A 23,154-nucleotide genomic window follows, 5' to 3' on the forward strand; every position below is an offset into this window, starting at 1 on the left:
AGGAAAATGCAGTACGAGTATTTAACATCGCATCTCTGTTGATCAGAATGGCAATTTGGTACCAGACTTACGTACAAGAACTAAAACTGTATTCTCAAAGCATTTTCTTATTGATTTGTGTAGTTCTGCTTGTGGTTTAGAGGAAACCGGTTGCTCGCGAATTGGCGCACATTATTGTTTTGGTGAGACGCTACGATTTTACAAAGGGGGTGATTTTATTATCGCTAACTGAACAACAACACGGCAGAACAACCTCTAAACAAGGAAGGAGAAAAAAGAAAATTTTGCAAGTTACAGCAACATTGCAATGGCAATTAAACGCGGTAAACACGTGCATGCGGTAATGCTTATATATGGTCGCCTGGCTGTTGGCATGCAAGCTCATATTAGTGAGTGGATCCTGATAGGTTAACAAGGCACAAAAGGGGCATGATAACAACCAGTATTCAAAACGGACATGAACACGATACACTGCACAAGAGAGACGCGTCATCACCGTACAATAATACTTAGATTACCGGCGTAATCTATCCCATTATTGTTTTGGTGAGACGCTACGATTTTACAAAGGGGGTGATTTTATTATCGCTAACTGAACAACAACACGGCAGAACAACCTCCAAAAACCCCCAAGAAAGAACGGAAGCTGGAAAAGGCAACATGAAGAGAGAAGGGCAACTGGATGGTGAATAGCAGCTCAGCAAAGGGCTTCCCGCATGGCTTGACAGAATTCCAGGCGATAGTCGACGTCCCGACGCACATACTGCTGATAGCAGTCGCTTTTCCAGTGTCCCTGGGCTTTTAGTGATGCGGTGGATATCCCCACTGATGCGGAAAATGTTGCGGCTCCACTGCGTAGTGAATGGGTGGATATGCGGGAGGCGGGAAGGCCGGCGCGGTGGGCGCACGAGGATAGAAGGTTGTTGTAAATGCTAGAACACATGGGCATTATTTTCCCATTATCAAAATAGGAAAACAGGGCGCTTTGGGGCGTGCTTGGTGTAGATTCCAGCAGCCTGCGCAATGCCCTAACAGGACAAAGCGGTTTCTTCTGTCCCAGTCTATAAACTGGTATGGTGATCGTTTTCTGTTGAAAGCGATCTGTTTTCAAAACTTTAACTGACAGAATTGCGCCTTGCTGAGTAAATTCAACGTCGCCGGCGAGCAGGTGACAACCCGCTTTGCTTGGGAAAAGGTTGGCGCTGCGCAAAAGTGAGGAAAACCCAACCACAGTTGCGGCCCAAAAACAGCGGCGATATATTTTGTCAACAGAACTAAATGCACATAGATTTTTAGCAAATCCGCGGGCAACAGCGGATCTCGCTTGTTCGGCAGTTCAGTGCGAATGCGCTGCAGGCCTGACAAGGCTTGCTTAATAGAGAAATGGTTTAAATCGGGTGGAATAAAATTATTAAATGTATGAAACGAGATCAAACTGGCAACATAATTTTTAACTGTTGAAAATTCTAAATTTTTCGACAAATGCGCAACATAGAGGGCTACAGTTTCCTCACTAGCTGGCAAGGCGCGCAGTTTATACTGCGTGCAAAAGGTCACGAAAGTCTTCCACTGCGAGGCCCGCGTTTTCGATGTGGTGATTGCCATTGATTTAATCCGGAGATCGGATAATCTACGGCGCAGTTTGGAAACTGCAACAACCACAAAAAGGCAATTTAGGGCCAGGAAAACTGCTTTTAAAAAATTCAAAAAAAGCGAGATCTGTGCTGCGGAGCTTCCGTTAAGCGGCTAAGAGCATCCGCAAGCACATTTTTTACGCCAGCCGAGTGCGTGGCCATGACCTTGTAGTCATGGGCTACACTCGCTGCAAACACACGCTTAAGCCATTTGAGGGCCTCCAGGTTTTTAGTCGTTCCTCTGTTGAGGAACGAAACAGTTTGCGTGTTGTCGGACAGCACCAACACTTTCGCCCCTTGTAAATACGGGGCGCAAATTATTAGGGGAATGCAAGCAGCGATTAATTCCAAAAAATTAATGTTTTGTTGGATCGAATTATGTACGTCCGGCGGCGGTAACCAGTTCTGTTCAAACCCTGAGGGGATATTTGAACATGCGGTGCCCCAAGTTCCGGCGAGCCAGATGCCATTAACCACCGCACCAAAGCCGCTAAAGGACGCATCCGTGCAAACCGTAACCAGTGTTCGAGGAACACCGAATGGGCACGGACAAAGGCCGTTAAAATCGGACGCGAGCTGCTCCCACCAAAGCAGCTCGTGGCGCAAAAGCCGGTTGACTTTTACCTTATGCCAAGGCTTCTCCAGCAGAGAAAGTTCATCAATAAAAATTCTTGAGAAAGTACGGGCACCATAAATCGCTTTGGATGCAAACGACATGTGCCCAACTAACACCTGCAGTTCTTTTTTTGAAATGCACTTTGCCTCTTGATGAATTTTTACTAAACACAACAGTTTCTCAAGCTTGTCAACTGGTAGCTCCAGCCGCTGAAAAACGGAGTCAATAATTAACCCCAGAAAGGTTATGCGTTGGCTTGGTCCAACTACTTTCTCCCATTTGGCAGAAAAACCAAGCCTCGTCAACAAATTTAAAAAGAACAATAATGCTGCGTTACAACTTTCGTAATCTTTGCCAATTAATAGAAAGTCGTCCAAGTAACAAACCACTAAAAACCCACGCTTACGCATTATTGTTGCTAGCGCACGCGATATTTTTTGAAATATTGCCGGTGCATTCGCCAACCCGAAACACAGACATCGGTCAACGTAATATTTTTCAGGTTCTCCTTTGAACGCCCAGCGGAAACCTTGCAGCTGCCGCTGTGTCGGGTGAACCGGCACCGAGCGGTAAGCTGCTTTAATATCTACTACCGCGAAATAGCAATTAGGTGTTCCTAATTGCAATGCATCGTCAATAGATTCAAAACAAAATGGCTGAGCCTCAATAAAGGAATTCAAAGAATCATTAATAGGACGACTGCAATCAGTAATAGGCCTAACAGAGCCAGTCTCCTTTTTAGGGACAGCTCCTATGGCTTGTATACGCAGAGGCTTCTCTCTCTGCTCCTTAATGCGACCTACTTGCAGCTCTTCGCGAAAAAGCCTATCCAAGACAGGCTTTGTCTCGTCACTAAGAGCGCTGGGGTAATTCTTGCAATCGGCTGGCCCGATTGCATTCCAGTCATTAACAATACGAAATCCTTCACGGATACCGTTTAGAATAAAATCAGCGTCATGGACGCCAGAGAGCTCGGTGACCCAGTTGGCATAATTCCGGGTCAAACAACAAAATTCCATTAATTCTTCAGACGGCAGACCGGCTGACTCTGAGCTGTCAGAGTTGCACGGTGCCAAACAGTTAAACTGCGTTTCGATTAGAAGCACCGGCACCGGTGTGTCCGGTGTCGCGATGCTCACGGAAATTGTGTCCTCGCTTACCACACTCTCCACAGACGTGGTTGAAAGAGCAGGAAGCTGCAGAACGGGGACAGTTACCTTCTTGGAAGGCAAAACAACAGGCAAATCTGTAGCGGCTCGTAATCGAGCCACCGCGCCCGCGAAAAAGCTGCTGATTACCGGCTTTATTCGCGTCACGGCGGTTGCCGGCATGAAAGTGCTTAGCGCCGATACTGTTACGCTGTTGGAAATCGTTAAGCGAAAACTGTTCTTCCTTAGCTGAATGTCGAAAATCGTGGTCAAACGCCATTACAGATTTGTCATCAAAGTTACACCGCATTGCAGATAAAAATTCATTATACTCTAGATGTTCAAGCAGAGTGTGGGCGTACTCTCCTGACAAGGTCTTACACAATTTAACTGCAGTGCGCCAGCTGTGAACAGCGAATTCATCAAGCGATAAATCGGATGGCGACACCGTATTACTCTTGGCACCCGGCTTGGGGCAAGCCAGTTCATGCGGACGTTTCAGGTTGCGCGCTTCCGTTGGGAAGTGGCCACCGCCGCACTCGGATGACTGTTGTTTGGCGCTCTCACCAGAACTAACAGAAATCACACTCAAAGAGCGTGCAAGCTTTTTATCGCACAACTCACCTCCAGGCGTTGGAGTGCGGAAGGGGCGCTCTGGCACAGGAACGGGGCCCGGCTGCCGGTGACCTTTCGCGCTTTGCCCTCTGCCCGTGCCACGCTGTCGGCTGCTACTGCGGGATGATGACCCGGAACGACGAGACTCTTTGTATCCAGTGGAGAGGGTGTTCGATGGCTTCTGGGAGGATAAACCGGCACGAATGAACTTTTCCACGATGCAACGCACCCCGATGCGGGTAAGGAACTTCAGGTTGTCTGGAAACTGAGACGACTCTCCCAGGGTCAGCAGAATGGATCTGGTTGTGACGCCCTCCGATTCCATTTCCTCCAGGCACGTCTGGTCCAGCTTTAACAGATCCACCACTCTGGCAATCGGCTCGTTGTCGGTGAACAGGTGAGCCTCCAGGAGCTGAAGGAGCTTCTTCTTGTCATCGTCGAAAGTGTACGGCACATTCAAATGATCACAAAGGTCTTTCAAAGGCTTAAACTGCAACTTACGCAGGGCAGTTTTTGACTTAGGAACGTCCATGATTTACAAATTAAGAAAAATTTTGCAAGTTACAGCAACATTGCAATGGCAATTAAACGCGGTAAACACGTGCATGCGGTAATGCTTATATATGGTCGCCTGGCTGTTGGCATGCAAGCTCATATTAGTGAGTGGATCCTGATAGGTTAACAAGGCACAAAAGGGGCATGATAACAACCAGTATTCAAAACGGACATGAACACGATACACTGCACAAGAGAGACGCGTCATCACCGTACAATAATACTTAGATTACCGGCGTAATCTATCCCGAGTTTGCTGTGATATCGCGCATTCGCATAAGAGCAGATAAAACGTTTAAGTCAAGGCGCTTAAGTATCCATAGTACTCTTACGTTTTATAATTACTTAAGTAGTTTATGGAGACTAATAATTTTTTCAGTAACTAACTAAACTATCCAGTACGAATAAGAGCTTGTCATACTGGCTTTAGTATTGCCGATAACATTGTACTGCCAATAACATTTTTTAATGATTAGACTATCAGGGCTCACGGAATAGCAGAAAAACGTGTACTTATGAGAGTTCCGTTTTAAAGATTTTGGAAATTTAAAGTACCAACACTGCCACTTACTGTAAGAAAGAATCAGCTCTATTTGTGACCGGAATGATGCACAGTCCGCTGCCACAAAATATCCGATTTTACCAAAGCCAGGCCCGCGTTGGAGCGCGGGGGGCGGTGGGGTCGGCCGCCTCCCTCAGTTTTTCAGTTTGTCGGAGCCGGGGGGGGGGCAGACTTGAAAATACGCCGCAGACGTGCCGCCAGGGGGCGCTTTAAATTTTTATAATTTTTGATTTTTTTCGAATTTTTAAAAAATAAATATTGCGTTTTTCTCAATTTTTTGGGTTTCTTTTAAAGCTTATTATCATTCTTTTGTATTTTGTACGCTTTTTAAAGCTTTTTTTCATTTTTTTCGGATTTCCAAAATTTGGCGCCCCCCCCCCCGGCGGCCTTTCCGCCCCCCTTATCCAAAAAATGCCAGCGCGGGCCTGACCAAAGCTAAGCTTTCGTCATACCGGCACTAAGATTAACGCTGAGTTGTTAGTTAATACAGAGGCAATTACAGAGTTTCTTAAAAATAAGTTATTCTTAGGTTATTCAGTCAGAGTCAGAGTTTAGACAGTCAGAGTCAGACTTTGAGTAGTCAGAGTCAGAGTTTGAGCGGTCAGAGTCTGAGTCAGAGTCAGAGCTTGAGCGCGGGCCAGGCAATAACTAAGTGTAATTATAACAAACACGTAGTTTTAAATCGATATTAAACATCGGCTTTTATTAAAACATCGACTTTTTATTTTTAATTTCGAGAAAAAGTTCATTATTTCGCTGATTTATTTTATTTGAGGTGTAAACGAAAAACATGGCCACAGACACAGACAGGAAAGTTTCACTTTACATTGCATGCTCGACTGCTGATTACTGTAAAGTAATCCGGCAACAGCGATCCATCAGCAGTCTAGCTGGGACCCGAATTTTTTCATGGAATTCCATGTAGACTATGTAGCGCCCGAGTACAGTAATTATATTTACACCCTTACAGTACAGTAATCCTGCAAAGCAGTAAAAGTTGCTTGGCAACACAAGGTCTGGAGTCTGCATCACAGACGTCTAGGGGAGGTAATCCGCTGTTTTCTCGTCTGTATACATGGGCCGTCTACGCGCTGTCTAGAATCGAATTTCACATGTCTACGGTCTCCATTAGAGTGATTAAACCATAATGCTTGGCCGACTTTTTCCGAAGAGGAGGAATTTTCTGCTGGCCCGAAAGGTCAAAAGATTGACTCTGTTTTATGCTGCGTGGTTGAGTCGAAAAGAGATGTGAGTGCTATACTTAGCGTGAACTTTCTCATCAGCTGTTAATCTACAGGAACGGACTAAGAATGGAGGTGGCCAAGCACGTAAAGTTATCAAGCCAATCAAATTCCTATGAAGCGACGAGTAAGTAATAATTCACATAATAATTCACATAACGCCCCCCTCAGTTTCTATTACACGCTGCCAGCCCATGTTGGCTGACAGGTTCGCACAATGCGGTCTAGGTTATCAATTTATGGTAAGGAAAAACGCGTATATTAATTTAAGGGACACTTTCCTCGTATTCATGTTAGAATATTTTTCCTGTGATTCTTGAAGAGCAAGATTGACGTAGTACCTACCGTACAACTAACGAAAGCGATTCTCACGGGTAAATGTTTATATGCGGAAGTTCCGCATATAAACGGGCCTGGGAACTGGTCGGCCCGGGGACCGGGGTCATGTCGGGCCGCAGCCCAGATCGGCCCGCGGCTCGGGCCGTGTAAACGACGGCCCGGCCTTCTGCTCGACCGGGCCGGGCCGACCCAACACTATGCGGAACCAGAATTTCAAATTAATCGCGAAGTGAAGACAAAAGAATTCCTTCATTTCCAAAACTACTTTACAATTGAAAAATGAAAACACCATTGCAATTTTCGAAAGAACAACACTAACAACAGTTTAAATCGTTTGCATCGGCTAATTTTCCGAATATGCCATTCAACTTGTTTGTTTTATCAGTATAAATGTTCCTTGTATCATTCGCATTGCTTCCGTTTCCGATTTACATGAGATCGAGCTAATTTTAAAGGGCTTTGATTATACGGATTAAGATTTTGAAGCCCCCGGTTTACCTCAACAAGGCCATTCCGCCGTACACTATCGTCATTAAATACCGCAGAATATTGTTTTTCGTAATTAGAAAACGAGGCACTGAATGGAATTAGGTCATCACTGTTGATGAGGGTCGGCGGCTTTTTATAAAACACTTTATGTAATGACGACCGGATCTTCAGCTTAAGCCTTTCGCCATAAACTGTCCAAGGTGTCCATCTGCTAAACTGGAACACACGCTTTCAAAAAGCACCTCGTTCCAGTAAAAGCGTCATTCGTATATCCGGTCATTTCTTTCATGATACGGAAAGTGACCAAACGCCCAGGCGAAAGGAGCACAAGCTGATCTTCAGTTAAAACCGTTTTCAGTTTAACGCACTTTGACAAATTCTCTGACACTTTGAAGGCCAAAATGTTTTCTTGAAATCATAACAATAGTGGAGATATTCCTATGACGACTGAACAATCTCCTTAAAACTTTCAGTTTCATAACCATCGGCAGCTGTTCTCTTACTGCATCCACTGCAAGTAGATCACTGCAGTATTTCGCTAAATTATCCTCGTATTTGCCGCCAGCTACCGACTCAATCTCTTCTGGCTTCAGGAATTCCCTGGGTGCATCCTCGTCAAACCAAGTGAATACAGTTCCATTCGTATTACGGTAATTCGAAACTCATTTACGTTCGCGAAAATAGCTTCCAATGTAATCCGCTTTCTAAGAATTTCAAAAGGAAAAGTTTCTTTCAAAAATTAGCCCACTTTAGATTTTTTAGTCGCAGTTTGATACCTCAAGCACAACTCGTCGCGGATAGCACAATACGCTTGTGGTTGTCCCTTGTATAATTAACAAGAACTTATACGAAATAATAATTATTATTGAATTTTTCTCCTTCTGACCAAAAATCACTTGTTTTGATTAAAATTAGATTGTTTGATGCCTTTGATTGACTGATCAAATTTCAATTGTTTTGTTTTGTTTAGCTGATCAGGTTTTAGTTGCTTCGTTTTATCACAAGTTAAAAATCACAGATTTTCGATCAGCAGGGATGTCTGTGGCACACCACCATGTAGACCTCTATGCTAGTGATAAGAACGTAAATCCCTAAAATTTTCGTTTTCCTGACAACGTTTCATTTACCCACTTCCGTTTACCAAACTTAGAATTTTTTTCTGCGGTTTTTGAGCCATAACAGGAAGGAATTGTATGAATTTGAAAGCTTTTATCAATACCGAACCCGCAGTGGTTACCCACTGAGTTTCCCAGTGCGTCTATCGTAACGTAACGTCACGCAAGTCGATGGAATACCTTAAGGTTTAGTAATATTATGATAGCACTTACGTGCTGGACGATGCGCTTTCTTAAACACACGCTTAGGCGAGAATAGTTGAACGTTGTTTTGTTTGCGCGTTCCAAGCATTTACTGATCAACGGACACATTTTCAACTCCTTATATTGTTTGCTATTAATTTTATGAAATTAAAAAAATTTTCAATATCTTCCTTTCGATCTACGTATCTTCCTTTCGATCTACGTATTATCTGTTGCTACACAACCGCACGCGTAATTTCTCTCAAGAGCAGCTGAAAACTTTTCTCGTCATTATTTATAAATCAAAATAATACTTATTGCTTAACCCATTCGCCATACCTGTCTGGCTCCTTACGAGGACGTTCAACTCGTCTGACAGGTACGTGTTACACTGCGGGTTTCGGGTTTCCATCTGTTTTCTTTAGCCTCTTCAGGCTGTTTCCGCTGCTTCGTCGTCGCTATACCACGCTCGTGGTATGATTTGATTTACATACATTGCGTCGCCATGTAAATTTACCACTTTTCACTATCCAGATCCGCTGTCCCACAGCTTCGATTAGTTTTCCCGGAACCCAATCATACTTTCTCGGCTACGAAAATCTTTCACAAGGACTAGCTGTCCTACCGTGAATTTTCGCTCTTTAGTATTTTGATTAAAATTCCTTTCGTATCTCTGTCGAGCCTCCACTTTCTCAACGAACCTCTCTGTGGGATTGATTAACGAAAATTCGGTGCGTAATTTCCGCCCTAGGAATAACTCTCCTGGAGTCTTCCCGGTTATCGGGTGTACCGTTGCTCGATATCGCAACAAAAACTCTCTTAACGCCTCCTGCATGGTGATTTCACCACCAGACATGATTTTTGTTAACGCAGACTTCATCGTGTCCACATATCGCTCGGCTTGGCCGTTCGACTGTGGATGTCCGGGCGGTGACCTTAGATGTTTAGCGCCCCACTTGCTACAGAACTGTGCGAAATCTTCGGACGTAAACTGCGTCCCATTATCTGAAACTATTTTAGAACATGCGCCGTAACTTGCGAATAAACTCGAGAACACTGCTACCGTGGCTTTAGAAGTTATCGATTTCATAATCAGAACTGCCACCCATTTTGGAAACGCGTCAACGATAATGAACAACATTTCGTTCTTAAACGAGCCTGCGAAATCTATATGGATCCGCTGCCATGATCCTGCTGGTACCGGCCACTGTGATTACGGAGCCTTCTGTGGCTCTTTCGCCGCTCGCGTACATATTTCGCAACCGGCTGCTACCTCGCTTATTTCGTTGTCAATGCCAGGCCACCAACAGTGACTCCGCGCTTCCGCTTTCATACGGACTATACCTGAATGTGCTGCGTGCAGGTACTCAAGTATACGTTTCCGTGAAGATTTTGGTATAAACGTTCTGGCGCCCCATAACAGACATCCTGAATGGGTAGTCAAATCGTTCTTTCGCCGTCCATAACTGACCAGATTCTCTGGTACGGTCATGGGCCATTTACCATTCACGTACCGCATGACTTCCAATAAATCTGGGTCCTTACTGGATTCAGTACGTATCACCTCGACCGATACCGGAAGTGCGTTGATCTGCTCGTCATTCACAACTTGCATGACCTGGCTGAAACCCAGCCGCGCGTAATATTGATCTTTTTCTTGATATAATATTTACGTATACTATAACCTGTGCAAGGGCTGCATTACACTGAAACTGATATAAGCACTGCATTGATTTTATTTTTATCAAAATATTTATGAGTGGCTACCTGATTGTATTTAATAACATTCGTTATAATCGTAATTATGAACCTGATTGTATGTTGTAAATTCGTTATAATGGTGTTTTTTTGACACCGGTTAACTGCACAAACCGAAGTAAGCTCTCCCCGTGTTCCACAAAAACAGCATCGAATGCGGTATTGTGTGGTATCGAATCATTTATACAAAGCATGTTGTTCGTCAGAGGTTCTTGCGGAACCGAAGTAACTGCCGAAACCGAAGTAAGCTCTCCTCGTGTTCCACAAAAACAGCATCGAATGCGGTATTGTGTGATATCGAATCATTTATACAAAGCATGTTGTTCGTCAGAGGTTCTTGCGGAACCGAAGTAACTGCCGAAACCGAAGTAGGCCCTCCCCGTGTTCCACAAAATCAGCATCGAATGCGGTTTTGTGTGGTATCGAATGATTGATCCAAAACACGTAGTTCGTCAGAGGTTCTTGCGGAACCGAAGTAACTGCCGAACCCGAAGTAAGCTCTCACTGTGTTCCACAAAAACAGCATCGAATGCGGTATTGTGTGGTATCGAATGATTCATCCAAAGCATGTTGTTCGTCAGAGGCTCTTGCATCGTCGGGATTGGTGCCAGCGGGGTGCCACTGTCGAAGATGCGAGAGCTGGACTCGTTCGTTACGGTGGACATGCTTGGGGTGGATGTCTTCCTCTTTGTCGTACTGACACGGTCCAAAGTGTATCGTATTTTCTGGAAACCGAAAAATGGCTAAACCTTCAAACGCTTGCAGTTCAGCGTTGTAAGGGAATCGTCATTGTTACCATCATGACGGAAACACATGTGCAGCTGAATTATTACGAACCTGTAATTATTATGAGAATCCGCGTTGTGAATATTGTAAAAAGCTGTCGCTATTAATGGTGCACCAAAAAGGTGACGAGCTGCCGCTGATAAGCTTCCGGGACAAAGGATTGCCCTGCAACAGCAACTGCGACAAATGCAGCGACATTTGTGCCCACAGCGACGAACGACGTTACAGCATCCGTTGTAAAGGTCACTTGCTAAGGCAGCTGTGCTTCCTGTATATGCATCAGATACCGGAAGCACAGCGCTGCATAAGTCGGAATAGACCTTGCGAGCAGCGTACTGTGCAATGCTTCAAGTTCATGTTAACCAACAGCAGCCGGTTGCTGAGAAAAGAAAATAAAAATAACGATAACATTACTGAACAACCAGTTCGCAGAGTAACGATTTTTATTTCTGTCTGCCTAGAACAACGATTAATATTCATTATAATAATTAATTAATCATTACTGATAATGCTCAATAACTCAGGATAATTTGATAATATTGTTAATGGTTCTCAGGACAGCTATTGCCATTTCAGAAACTTTAGCTGTTAGCCGCATAAAAAACCATCCAGTCAAGCAAAAGAGAAGAAAATATGGTGCATAAAGCTGATAAAACCGATGGAAACGCCGTAGAAAGTTGTTTAATATACTGTAATATCATAGCTCAAGCACTATAAGAAAAACGATTGTTAAATTATCTGTACTTTTGTTGATCACTTGGTTGTCGCTGTTGTCGTTGCTGCCGCGCCGCCCTCAGTGAACTTGAGATCACCTTCGCTCGAACTAACGTACGCTCTCGTTATGTTCAAATTCGAGTGTAGTGAGTCAGTGAGTATTAAGAGTATAGTGACTGTCACTCACTCAGGGTCGCCCCACTGCGTTTTTAACCTACCCAAGTCGAAGCCGTACCTTTTCGTTCAGTGAGCACTGAGTTATATGCTAATCGGATACGGCTCACTGTACGAAAAAGTGCGGTTTGGACTTGCCACCACAGCACTTCTACTAAACTTTGGCTCGTCAGAAGAAAGAATCAGAATTCGAGCGGTCAAAATCATAATCAGAGCTTGAGCGCAGGCAACTAAAGAAGCCGGAAAATGGTGATACCCGCTGTCCGCTTGTGGCGCGAAATGCTACTCCAGATAAAGCACGGGTTGAAGTCCCGGCTGCAGTCGAGACGGCCGGTACATGTTAGTGCAAGCCTTGGCTCGGTTGAAAACTGGTTCTGCATTAGCGGCACAAAGATGTTACGCCCGCGCAGTGAAGGTGTTCCGGCTGCAGGTGTAAAGTACGCTGATTTCACAAATTTGATATTGGCGTAAGTGTCGCTGCTGGGCTGCCTGCACTCCACGGGCCCTGCGTCAACCCGGATAACATTATAAGCAACGAAGTGGCTTGTACTGAATTTTATGCTTAATTAGAAATCGATTATCCTTTTGTCCACCACCGTCACCGGTTCGCCATAAAGGAAATCTATGGTGCGGTAGCTTCACACCATCCGCCGCGCCAGTGCTGAAATGGAGGCAACACATGACAATTGCGCCTTGCTTCCTACTGTAGCCATTACTGGTCTTGGAAAGAAACCAGATCAATGATCATGGCGTACCCGTTAGAAGCAATATTATGATATTGTCGGCCATTTCGGCCAAGCGTTCTGTATGCGTGATCTTTAGAATTCCCCTGCAGTGCAATAGGCAAAGCGTAACATGTATTGGGTATCAGAACTGGAAGTTTACGCCAACACACCAAGTCATACCGCAAAGCGCTTTCAATCCAACTCAGGTATCCGTTCTAGCCACCGTCGTCCATGCCCGCGCTCCTGCTCGCGCACCTCATATCACTCATATCACCAAATCTCAGGAATCAACTAGGGTAATGTATTGATGTCCTTGATCAGTTTAGAATAAAAAAAACGGGATCCATAAGGGATTCCGCTGCCTTTACCGTAAGTTTACCGCTGCCTTTCCTTAATTTACCGTAAGTATATCTCCGGTTGGACACTATCGTAGCACTACGAATTTACTTTATTTACTTCCTAGCGAACCACATTATTGTACCATTAACGCACATACTGTTTGGTAGCCTGCAGTTTCCGTATGTAGCAGCATTTCGAATGTCGTCACTTGACATTCGTTTGCTTGCTAAGTACGGATACTAAAGTGTGTATTCTTCGTTCTAAACTTCATTTGATCAGGTTTATCGTAACCGGAAGATACAAAATCAGTTTATCGGTGCTTCAATAAAGAAATTGTTTTTCAGATCGACGCACAGTATAACGGTTCGGCGTGCAGTACAATAAGTACATCATCACATAACGAAAATTTTGTTATGACTGTATTAATAATTAGCCTTAACTGACAGCAAGAGGTCTCGGTAGTGAAGCACTGGAATGTAACGCAGCCAAATCAACGTGAACCAACAATACAACTAATGTCTAGGGCATACTGTCTATGGCATTAATTGTATGTCTTCATACAATTAATGTCTATGGCAAACTGTTGTCCGCATAACACACGGTGTAAAATTTTACTGACATTTCGATCAACAGAAAGATATCGGTGTACCGCAATCTTTGTGTGAGTAAAATGAAATCGGCGCTCGATAAAGTGACCGCTCTTTAGCAAAACTGGTATGCGACAGCCTTATACAGATTATTATTACATTACAGAGTATCCTGAGTTCATTACTGCTGCTTAGGGTTTTTTTATTGACAGTTGTAGAGGTTACGGTTTGCTGAATAAGCGGTGAACACCATGGAACAATAGGACAAATCTGAGTGCGCATCCCTTAAGTAATTTAACAAAGTCCTGTAACTTAACCTTCTAATAAGTGAAATATTGCTCTCCACTTAGGGACATTGGCGAAGCGTGAGGTTGAGCACCCCAATGGCCACACGCGCCCTCACACATTTCCGCGTTGACTCACTAACGACGTTACACGAAAAATCCTAGGCTACCTCGCAAACACAGATAGATTTCGCAATGGAAAAATGCGGGAAATGCGGCCAGCCGGCCGGATGTGCGAGCCACGGCTTCTGGGAAAGTGAGCGATGACCTTTGACATGCTCCAGCGACCCGTTTGAATTCTCTATTTTCTGAATATCGCCATGCTTTTTGCTGGTCATGACAACCGCTACGACAGAAAAAGGAAAAATTTTATCGTGTGCAGCAGTATTTACGAATAATCCATTACAGCAAGCAAATGACACTGTTCTTATTTCGTCCCGTACAAGAACGAAACCTTTTTCTCTGTAAAAAGGTTTGGTTTGATTGACTTCGACGTAGATTTCACAAGTAATTAGCAGTCTTTTCAGTAGAATAGTAGAATGAGTCATTGAGTGTTCGCCCTGTGCGTTCCTGAGCGACATCAGTGATCCTGTGCTAACTGCTGTGGCTATCATTTGCGTCAAGACTGATTCCTGAATAGCGTCTTAACACTCGCAATACTCCACGTTCGATTGACGTTGCCTACTCGTATGTGTCGTAAAGGCAGTTAGGCTGATTTCGCGCCATTCGGGTTCCAGTCGGGCAATTTTTTTAAACTCAAAATGATTCTTCAATACGTTTTCTTAGTTTTTTACAGAAGGCAGTGTGAAGGCCGATAGCTCCGCCTTCATGACTGGCCATTCCCTGTTGTGTTTCGCTGTTTCTGGGGATTTCCATCCCACACATTTCTGTGGTGTTTTGACGGACCTACAGCACAGCTGCGCTGGCTGTAGATCCGATCTCATTAGTCTGGTGTTTGCTGCGCCACGGTGCGCACCTTAGATTTCGGCATTAAAGCCACAATCCGGGTTCGCCGCTGTTTCGCCGTCGAAGGTACGTGGGCGCCCATAAGGCTACACGTTACAGCAGACAGAAAAAAAACACTTTATGTGAGAAAAACCAAAAAGGAAAAAAATGGAAATTTTCGAAAATTTGCAAGATGAAAACTGCATTCCGCTGCCACACCGGGCGGTTGTGATTGCTTCAAGCGCCGGAAGTCCTTGAATTTTCGTCATTTATAATTTTCAGCCTTGAAATTTTTTTGAAACATAAATGCAGCTAGATAGAAAATTGATTTTTACAGGAATACAGGTCAACCTTGACGAGAACGCTCACGAGCGTTACGAGTTACATTTGTTAAACGGCATTACCTGCCGAATCGGCAGTCAAAGTAGTGCGAGTGTTAATTTGGTGATCAGCGAGTAGATCAGGCATGGGGACGACTTTCTGCAGAACTATAGCACACGTGGACTTAAAAACGAAAAAGCAACGCCGCGCACTGCGCAGTGATGGAAAACGTTTACGCTTTAAGGTAACAACTTACGGTCAACCACATTTTGCACATTCTGAACGATCCGACCCACATTCTGAAAGAAATGCAAGTTGCTTGGCAACACGCTGGCTGCAACCATTTGTAATGCGTCCAGATTTCCTCGTATCTGCAGACTGTATAGTGTGTACTTGAGCCTGGTTTACCTTTGTAAATCACAGTTGCACACATTTGTGATTTGTGGATCTACTCGTTTATAATCCAGTGACAAATTATTCCGAAGAGGGTGTGGAATTTTTCTCAGCATGATTCAGAACGTTTAACGATTAAGTCGCGACGTGAGCCGCGTTTTGCGGTAGAAGAAATTTGCTTGTTATATGCATTGTGAACTTCTAATCTGTGAATTTCTAATCGGCTTTATATCTATAGGAATGGATTGGGAATGGAAGTAACCGCGGACATGAGGTCGTCACGCCAATAAAGTTCTACGAAGCCGCAGGTAAGAAAACGACTGTTACGTCAGGTTCACGGTATTATACCGATTTTCACGGTTATACTGTATCATAAATTCGACTCACGGTCAGTTAAACTAATATCTCCGCAAACACCTCGTTGCATCTTGGCAGTGATAATGCGGAGCCGGGTGAGTTAACATTGACAGGTTTACTACGTATGTCCTGGGAAAAAATGGAGATTTCAGTCTATCCGTGTGAAGTCCTTGCTAAAATTTAATAGTTTTCTTTCAGACTAACAATAACCCAACTAAATGACAATAACATCCACAAGACGATTAATAACTGTTACTAAGAACCGTTACTATGCGCGCGTAAACATATCTCGAGAATCGTAATTATAAATGTAAATATTGATTATAGTTATGAGTCATACATACATCCCAGTGTTCGGCCTTAATGCGAACTGCGAAAGCAGATTTTTGCAGACTTGCGTATACGCCAAATGCTTCAAAAGTTAAATTTTGTTAGTTTCAAAAAAACACTGTCTCTGTGTCGCAGAATAGAGAAAAGCGCTAACAGTTTAAAAAATTCTTTGCTCGGGCAAGATAGTCGTCAGGGGTACACTTATGGTGTCATTCGGAAGAAAAACGTATTTTGCACCTGGTTAATTCAGAACAAAATGAAATTTAGGATAACTGGGGTGTCACGTATTGACCTTTACTGTAGAACCGCTCAACTCACACTATCTCGTACAGCGAACCACTCTCGGAGACAACTGCATGGTTGTGCGTCACAACATTACACCTTCCCCAGTGTTTAAAACACACTAAGAAATCTGTATGATATTAGAAAAATGATAATATCAAGTAAATCCAGAAAATAAAACAAATTATTCACGAATTAAATTAAAATTATCCAGGTTATCTTCGATTGCTGTTTTCCTTTTCCGTATCTTATCTCGCTTTTTCTGACTACGAGTCTTAAACAGTCCGGAACTCGAGGACGTTTCAATTCCCGTCTCGGTCACACTTTCGATTGACGCAAAATCATCGCTGACTATTCATTATTTACCACGCCATCATTTCCCCGTCGCTAAATACCACAACGTTCTGAGCCTCACCGTCTTCTGCTATTTTGCCTACCGGAACTTCTAACTAGCTTCCACTAAGATCTAGGTTACATCGACGATATTCCACCGGTCTCCACTACCGTGGGGTTGTCTCCGCACAACGACTCGCCATTTGTTCGACCTTCTTGCATCCAGTTCGCTTCGGAAACCATCGAGAACAAACATGATACCATCATGCTTTGTGTTAAACACTTTATGCAATGACGACCGGATCTTCAGCTTAAGCGTTTTCGCCATAAATTGTCCAAGACCATCTGCTAAACTGGAACACACGCTTTCAAAAAGCACCTCGATTCCAGTAAAAGCATGATTCACGTATGATCATATCCGGTCATTTCTTTCACGATACGGAAAGTGACCAAGGGTCCACGTGAAAGGAGAACAAGCTGATCTTCAGTTAAAACTGTTTTCAGTTTAACGCACTTTGACAAATTCTCACACTTTGAAGACCAGAATGCTTTCTTGAAATCATAACAGTAGTGCAGATGTTCCTTTGATGACTAGTCATCTGTACACAATCTCCTTACAAACTTTCGATTTCATAACCATCGGCAACTGTTCTACAGTATTACTGCATTCACTGCAAGTACATCACTTCAGTATTTCATTAAATTATCCTCGTATTTGCCGCCACCGACTTAATCTCTTCAGGAATTCCCTGAGTGCATCCTCGTCCACCCAAGTGAATATAGTTCCATTCGTATTAATTCGAAACTCATTTACTTAACTTCGCGAAATTAGCCTCCAATGTAATCCGCTCTCTAAGAATTTTAGACGAAGAATTCCCTTTATCGTCACCTTTTGACGCCTAAAGTTTGCTTCTGCGCATGATTTCATGCAAAGGTATTACTACCCAACGGTCCTGTAACAACAAACCCCTTCATACATTTCTAGACTTTTCCAACCTTGAATATTAAAGGTCACTTCTATTCTCAAGGAAAATTCCTGGCGCGTAATCAGTCTGCTATGCACTCGGAAATTCGTAGCCGTAATTTATTATCTCTACTTACATTGTCAGTCCAACGCATACTACCATTAAAAACATGCTTACAATTTCAAAAATGTTTTAAGGCAAGTATGCTCTGGATACATATGTTTTTGTATATCATTTGCAAACAAACGAAAAGTTTTTTTCAAAAATGCAATTCTGTATCCGTCCAGTCACAATAGTGAACCCACACATGCGGTTTCCGGTTAAAGCCGATATTAATCATTTTTGCTATACGAGAATCTGTTCCTGGAAGGTAACTAACCAGTAAAACTTTGCTTTTAGCAATTGATTAGAAGAGTAGTCCTGCCAAAATCGAGCAGTCCGGTGTCCAAGACCTATCATCATATTACAAATGTGCCGACAGCGAAAATCGATAGGTTAAACTTGTGATTACTTAATTTTATGGTTGGTGCTGTACGAAAATAAGTTCAATTTATTCTGCTTAATTTGTTTATTTAATAATTTATGTTGCGTATTCTATGCAAGCAAAATTTTTCTAAATTGCAATGTCACCTTGAAACTGGGTTGGATCGTTTGCGGCATCGGGCCGGCACGATTCTGATCGGACGTATTCAAAAGCAAGAGTCATGGCAGTTGTGGACCACGGTCGATTTAACTGTGGTATCAGATTTTTTCAAAAGTTTTGGGTAAGTGAGATCACCAGACGGTGAGGAGGGCGCGCGTAATATTGCTCTTCTTCTCAATATAATATCTACGTATACTATAACATGGGCTGCATTACACTGAAACTGTTATACCGGTAAGCATTGCACTGATTTCATTTTTGTCTACATATTTATGACTGGCTACCTGATTGTACATAATAACATTCGTTATAATGGTGTTTTTTTGGCCCCGGTTAACTGCACAAACCGAAGTAAGCTCTCCCCGTGTTCCACAAAAACAGCATCGAATGCGGTATTGTGTGGTATCGAATGATTCATCCAAAGCATGTTGTTCTGTCAGAGGTTCTCGCGTCGTCGAGATTGGTGCCAGCGGGGTTTCATTGTCGAAGATGTGAGAGCTGAACTCGTTCGTTACGGTGGACATGCTTGGGGTGGAGGTCTTCCTCTTTGTCGTACTGACACGGTCCAAACTGTATCGTATTTTCTGGAAACCGAAAAATGGTTAAACCTTGAAACGTTTGCAGTTCAGCGTTATAAGGGAACTGTCATTGTTACCATCATCACGGAAACACATGTGCAGCTGAATTATTACGAAACTGTAATTATTAAGAAAATCCGCGCTGTGAATATTGTAAAAAGCTGTCACTATTAATGGTGCACCAAAAGGTCACGAGCTGCCGCTGGTAAGCTTCCGGGACAAAGGATTGCCCTGCAACAGCAACTGCGACAAATCCAGCGACACTTATGCCCACAGCGACGCCAACGAGGTCACAGCCTCCGTTGGAAAGGTCACTTGCTATGGCTGCTGTGCTTCCTGTATATGCATCAGATACCGGAAGCAAAGCACTGCATTAGTCGGCATAGACCTTGCGAGCAGCATAATGTGCAGTGCTTCAAAGTCATGTTAACCAACAGCAGTCGGTTGCTGAGAAAAGAAAATAATAAAAATAACGATAATCTTACTGAGAACAACCAGGTCACAGAATAACGATTTTTATTTCTGTCTGCCTAGAACAACGATTCATAATAATAATAATAATAATCAATTATTTATTATTCATAATGCTCAATAACTCGGAATAATTAGATGATATTTTTAATGGTACTCAGGACAGCTTTTGCCATTTCAGAAACTTTAGCTGTTAGCCGCATAAAAAACCATCCAGTCAAGCAAAAGAGAAGAAAATATGGTGCATAAAGCTGGTAAAACTGATGGAAACGCCGTAAAAAGTTGTTTGTTATACTGTAATATCATAGCTCAAGCACTATAAGAACAACGATTAATAAATAAGACTAACGTTGTCCCTAAGTTTGAGTTAAAAGCCAGTGACTGAGTCGGCGGGGGCAGTATGCGAGCACTTTACGATTGTTAGGCTCTCTTTCAAGCGCCAAGTACAATAATTTCGCATCGACATCCATATCGACGTAGCTCATGGAGATCCTATTATCCTGCAAAAACACTCCGCGCACAGATCCACCGAAATAACGATGACGCTCCTCAATTTCCTTTTCTCTGTCGTGAAGGAAGGGTCAGATTAGTTTTTAAAAGTTGCGATACGGGGCTTACGCCATATCATGAAATCGTTGCTTCGAATAAATTTGTCCACAATCTTCACTAAAAATCAACCTTCTCGGTTGAGTTTTAGCCACTTTATTTTATGATTTTATGTAGAGCTCTCCTTGCAGTCAGTTGCATCCATGACAGATGATAGTATTCCTTCAATTTCCTTTGAGAATTCTGCGGTCCCATTGATGTCACCAGGAAAAGTCGGCGAGCACGAGTTCCTTAGCTCCAGTTCACGAATATGTCGGGGACATGTTCGAGATCCGTACAGCACAGACAGATCGGACACTAGGCGTTAACGAAATTCGGCAGGCTTTGCTAAACTGGTCATATTCGGGAGATCGGGGTTTAAGAAATAGTTTCCCCTTCGAGTGAGAGATATCCGATAAAGCATGAAACGGCTGCCATGTGTTGAAACTTGAAATCATTTCACCCACAGACAAAACGGTCAGAGCAAGACAAATTCGAACAAACATTAGTCGAAACATCTGGTACAAAGCTTCTTCGGGCAAATTGAACAACTCCTCGTTAAACTCTTCCCCCCTCATCGCATGATCTACCGACCAGGAACTCATTAGGCTGCCGTACTCGCCAGCGGAGCAAATTCCGTCAGCCGGAAATAGTGGTGCTTTAGGCAGGCCAATCTACATGAGAGCTGCATGGACGGCATTCGGTATGACATCCCACATTGGTTCGGTCAGGACAGCCGCTGTGGCAGCAGTCGGCACTTTCTGCGCCGGTTTACCGGAACGACTGGTTGAACTGGGCGTGCAGCGGGAACGCGGAGAGGAAAATTAACAGGCGTGCGCCCAACCCGAGCCGTTTCTGGGTTGCTGGTCTTCAGTGGGTGGATCAGTATCGCGGTTATCTGCATCGCGCGATTTAGTGTTAGATTCCCCTTCCGGAGACATATCTGCACTTCTGTTGATCACTTGGATGTCGTTGTTGTCGTTGCCACCGCGCCGCCCTCAGTGAACTTGAGATCGACTTCGCTCGAACTGACGTACGCTCTCGTTATGTTCAGATTCGAGTATGGTGAGTCAGCGACTATTACGAGTGTAGTGATTGTCACTCTCGCAGGGTGGCCCCACTGCGTTTTTAACCTACCAAGTCGAAGCCGTACCTTTTCGTTCAGTGAGTTATATGCTAATCGGATACGACTCACTGTACGAAAAAGTGCGGTTTCGACTTGCCACCACAGCACTTCTCCTAAACGTTAGCTCGTCAGAAGTAAGAATCGAGCGGTCAAAATCAGAAACAGGGATTGAGCGCAGGCAACTAAAGAAGCCGGAAAATGGTGCTACCCGCTGTCCGCTTGTGCCGCGAAATGCTGCTCCAGATAAAGCACGGTTGATGTCCCGGCTGCAGTCGAGACGGCCGATGCAGGTTAGCAAAAGCGTGGGCTCTGTTGAAAACAGGTTCTTCATTGGCGGCACAGAGATGTTCCGCGCGCGCAGTTCAGGCTGCAGGTGAAAGGTTCGCTGATTATACAAACTTGAAATTGGCGATAGTGGCGCTGCGGGGCTGCCTGCACTCCACGGGCCCGGTGGCACCACGGGTAATGTTATATGCAACGAACTAGCTTGCACTGAATTTAATTTTCATTTAGAAATCGATGTTCATTTCGTTCACCCCCATCAAGTGTTCTCCATAAAAAAATGTTTTGCTGCGGTAGTTCCACACGATCCGCCGCGCCATTGCTGAAGTGGCGCAACACATGAAAATTTCGCCTTGCTTCCTACTTTAGCCATTACTGGTCTTGGAAAAAAGCCAAATAAACGATCGTGGCGTGCTCGATAGGAGACAGAATTATAATATTGTCGGCCATTTCGGCCTCGGCGTTCTGTGTGCGTAATCTCCAGATTTCGCCTGCATTGCACTCATATCCCCAAATTTAAGTTCGCCTGGATTGACTCATATCACCAAATTTCAGGAAATCAACTAGGGTAACGTATTGATATTTGATGTCCTTCCAACGACGATTAATTAGCTTTGAACCAGGAAAAATGAGATCCATAAGGGATACAGCTGCCTGTCTTTGATTTGCCGTAAGTACTATTACATCTCCGGTTGGACACTCGTAGATTTACGAAGTACCAATTTATTTACTTTCCAGCGAACACATCATTGTAATATTAACGCATACTTTTTGGTAGCCTGAGGTTTCCGTATCTAGCAGCATTTCGAATGTCGTACTTGACATTCGTTTGCTTGCTGAGTACGGATACTAAGGTGTGTGTTCTTCGTTCTGAACTTCGTTGGATCAGTTTTATCGTAACCGGAAGATACAAATTTAGTTTATCGGCGCTTCAATAAAGAAATTATGTTTCAGATCGACGCACAGTATAATGGTTTGGTACATCACGTCGCGTTGTACGAAACGTTTGTTATGACTTTATTAATAATTAGCCTTAACTGACAACAAGAGAGCTCGGTAGTTAAGCAGCCCGATCAACGTGAACGTGAACCTTGTTTCATGAAATTAATGTCTTTGGCAGATAGTTATCCGCATAATACAATATACGGTGTAAAAGTTTACTGACATTTCCGTCAACACATACAGTAGATGTCGGTGTACCGCAATCTTTGTGTGAGTAAAATGTAAGTAATCGGCGCTCGATAAAGTGACCGTTCTTTTGCAAAACCGGTATGCGGCAACCTTATATGTACAGATACAGTACAGATTATCCCTATTCATTATTGCTTTTATTAGGGGGTTTTTTATTGACAGTTGTAAAGTTTCGTATTTGCTGAATACGCTGTGGACACCATGGAACAATAGGATAAGTTTGAGTACGCATGCGCTTAATTTTCAAAAGTCCTGTAACTGAACCTTCTAATAAGTAGAATACCACCCTCCAGATAGGGACATTGACGAAGCGGGAGGTTGAGCGCCCCAACGGCCACACGCGGCCTCACACTTTTCCGCGTTGACTCATTGATGCCTTGGCAACCGTTATGACAGAAAAAGGAAAAATTTTGTCGTGGAAATGAAATGCAGCAGCATTTATGATTAATCCACTATAGCGAGCAGTCAACACTGTTCCCATTTCGGTC

The 23,154-nt window shown here is 43.7% G+C and overlaps 1 protein-coding gene across 1 annotated transcript; it reads right to left on the reverse strand.

The window, feature by feature from the left end:
• Positions 1 to 215: 215 nt before the first annotated feature.
• On the reverse strand, positions 216 to 4,808 carry LOC129600742 (uncharacterized). Its single transcript, XM_055499305.1, has 2 exons — positions 4,023 to 4,808; positions 216 to 932 (listed from the first exon to the last, which is right to left on the reverse strand). Exons 1-2 carry the CDS (start codon positions 4,543 to 4,545, stop codon positions 802 to 804), a joined length of 654 nt encoding a protein of 217 aa, XP_055355280.1. The 5' UTR covers positions 4,546 to 4,808; the 3' UTR covers positions 216 to 801.
• Between the last annotated feature and the right edge of the window lie 18,346 nt (positions 4,809 to 23,154).

Source organism: Paramacrobiotus metropolitanus, unplaced genomic scaffold (genome assembly GCF_019649055.1).
Source record: "Paramacrobiotus metropolitanus isolate TYO unplaced genomic scaffold, Prichtersi_v1.0 Parri_scaffold0000192, whole genome shotgun sequence".
In the NCBI taxonomy this organism is placed as follows: domain Eukaryota; kingdom Metazoa; phylum Tardigrada; class Eutardigrada; order Parachela; family Macrobiotidae; genus Paramacrobiotus; species Paramacrobiotus metropolitanus.

Bases quoted from the DNA above. Each gene is read 5' to 3' on its own strand.
- LOC129600742 (XM_055499305.1), bottom strand. From the start codon at position 4,545: ATGGACGTTCCTAAGTCAAAAACTGCCCTGCGTAAGTTGCAGTTTAAG. The intron at 933-4,022 runs GTGAGTTGTGCG...CATGTGTTCTAG, and splicing joins CCGCACTCCAACGCCTGGAG to CATTTACAACAACCTTCTAT.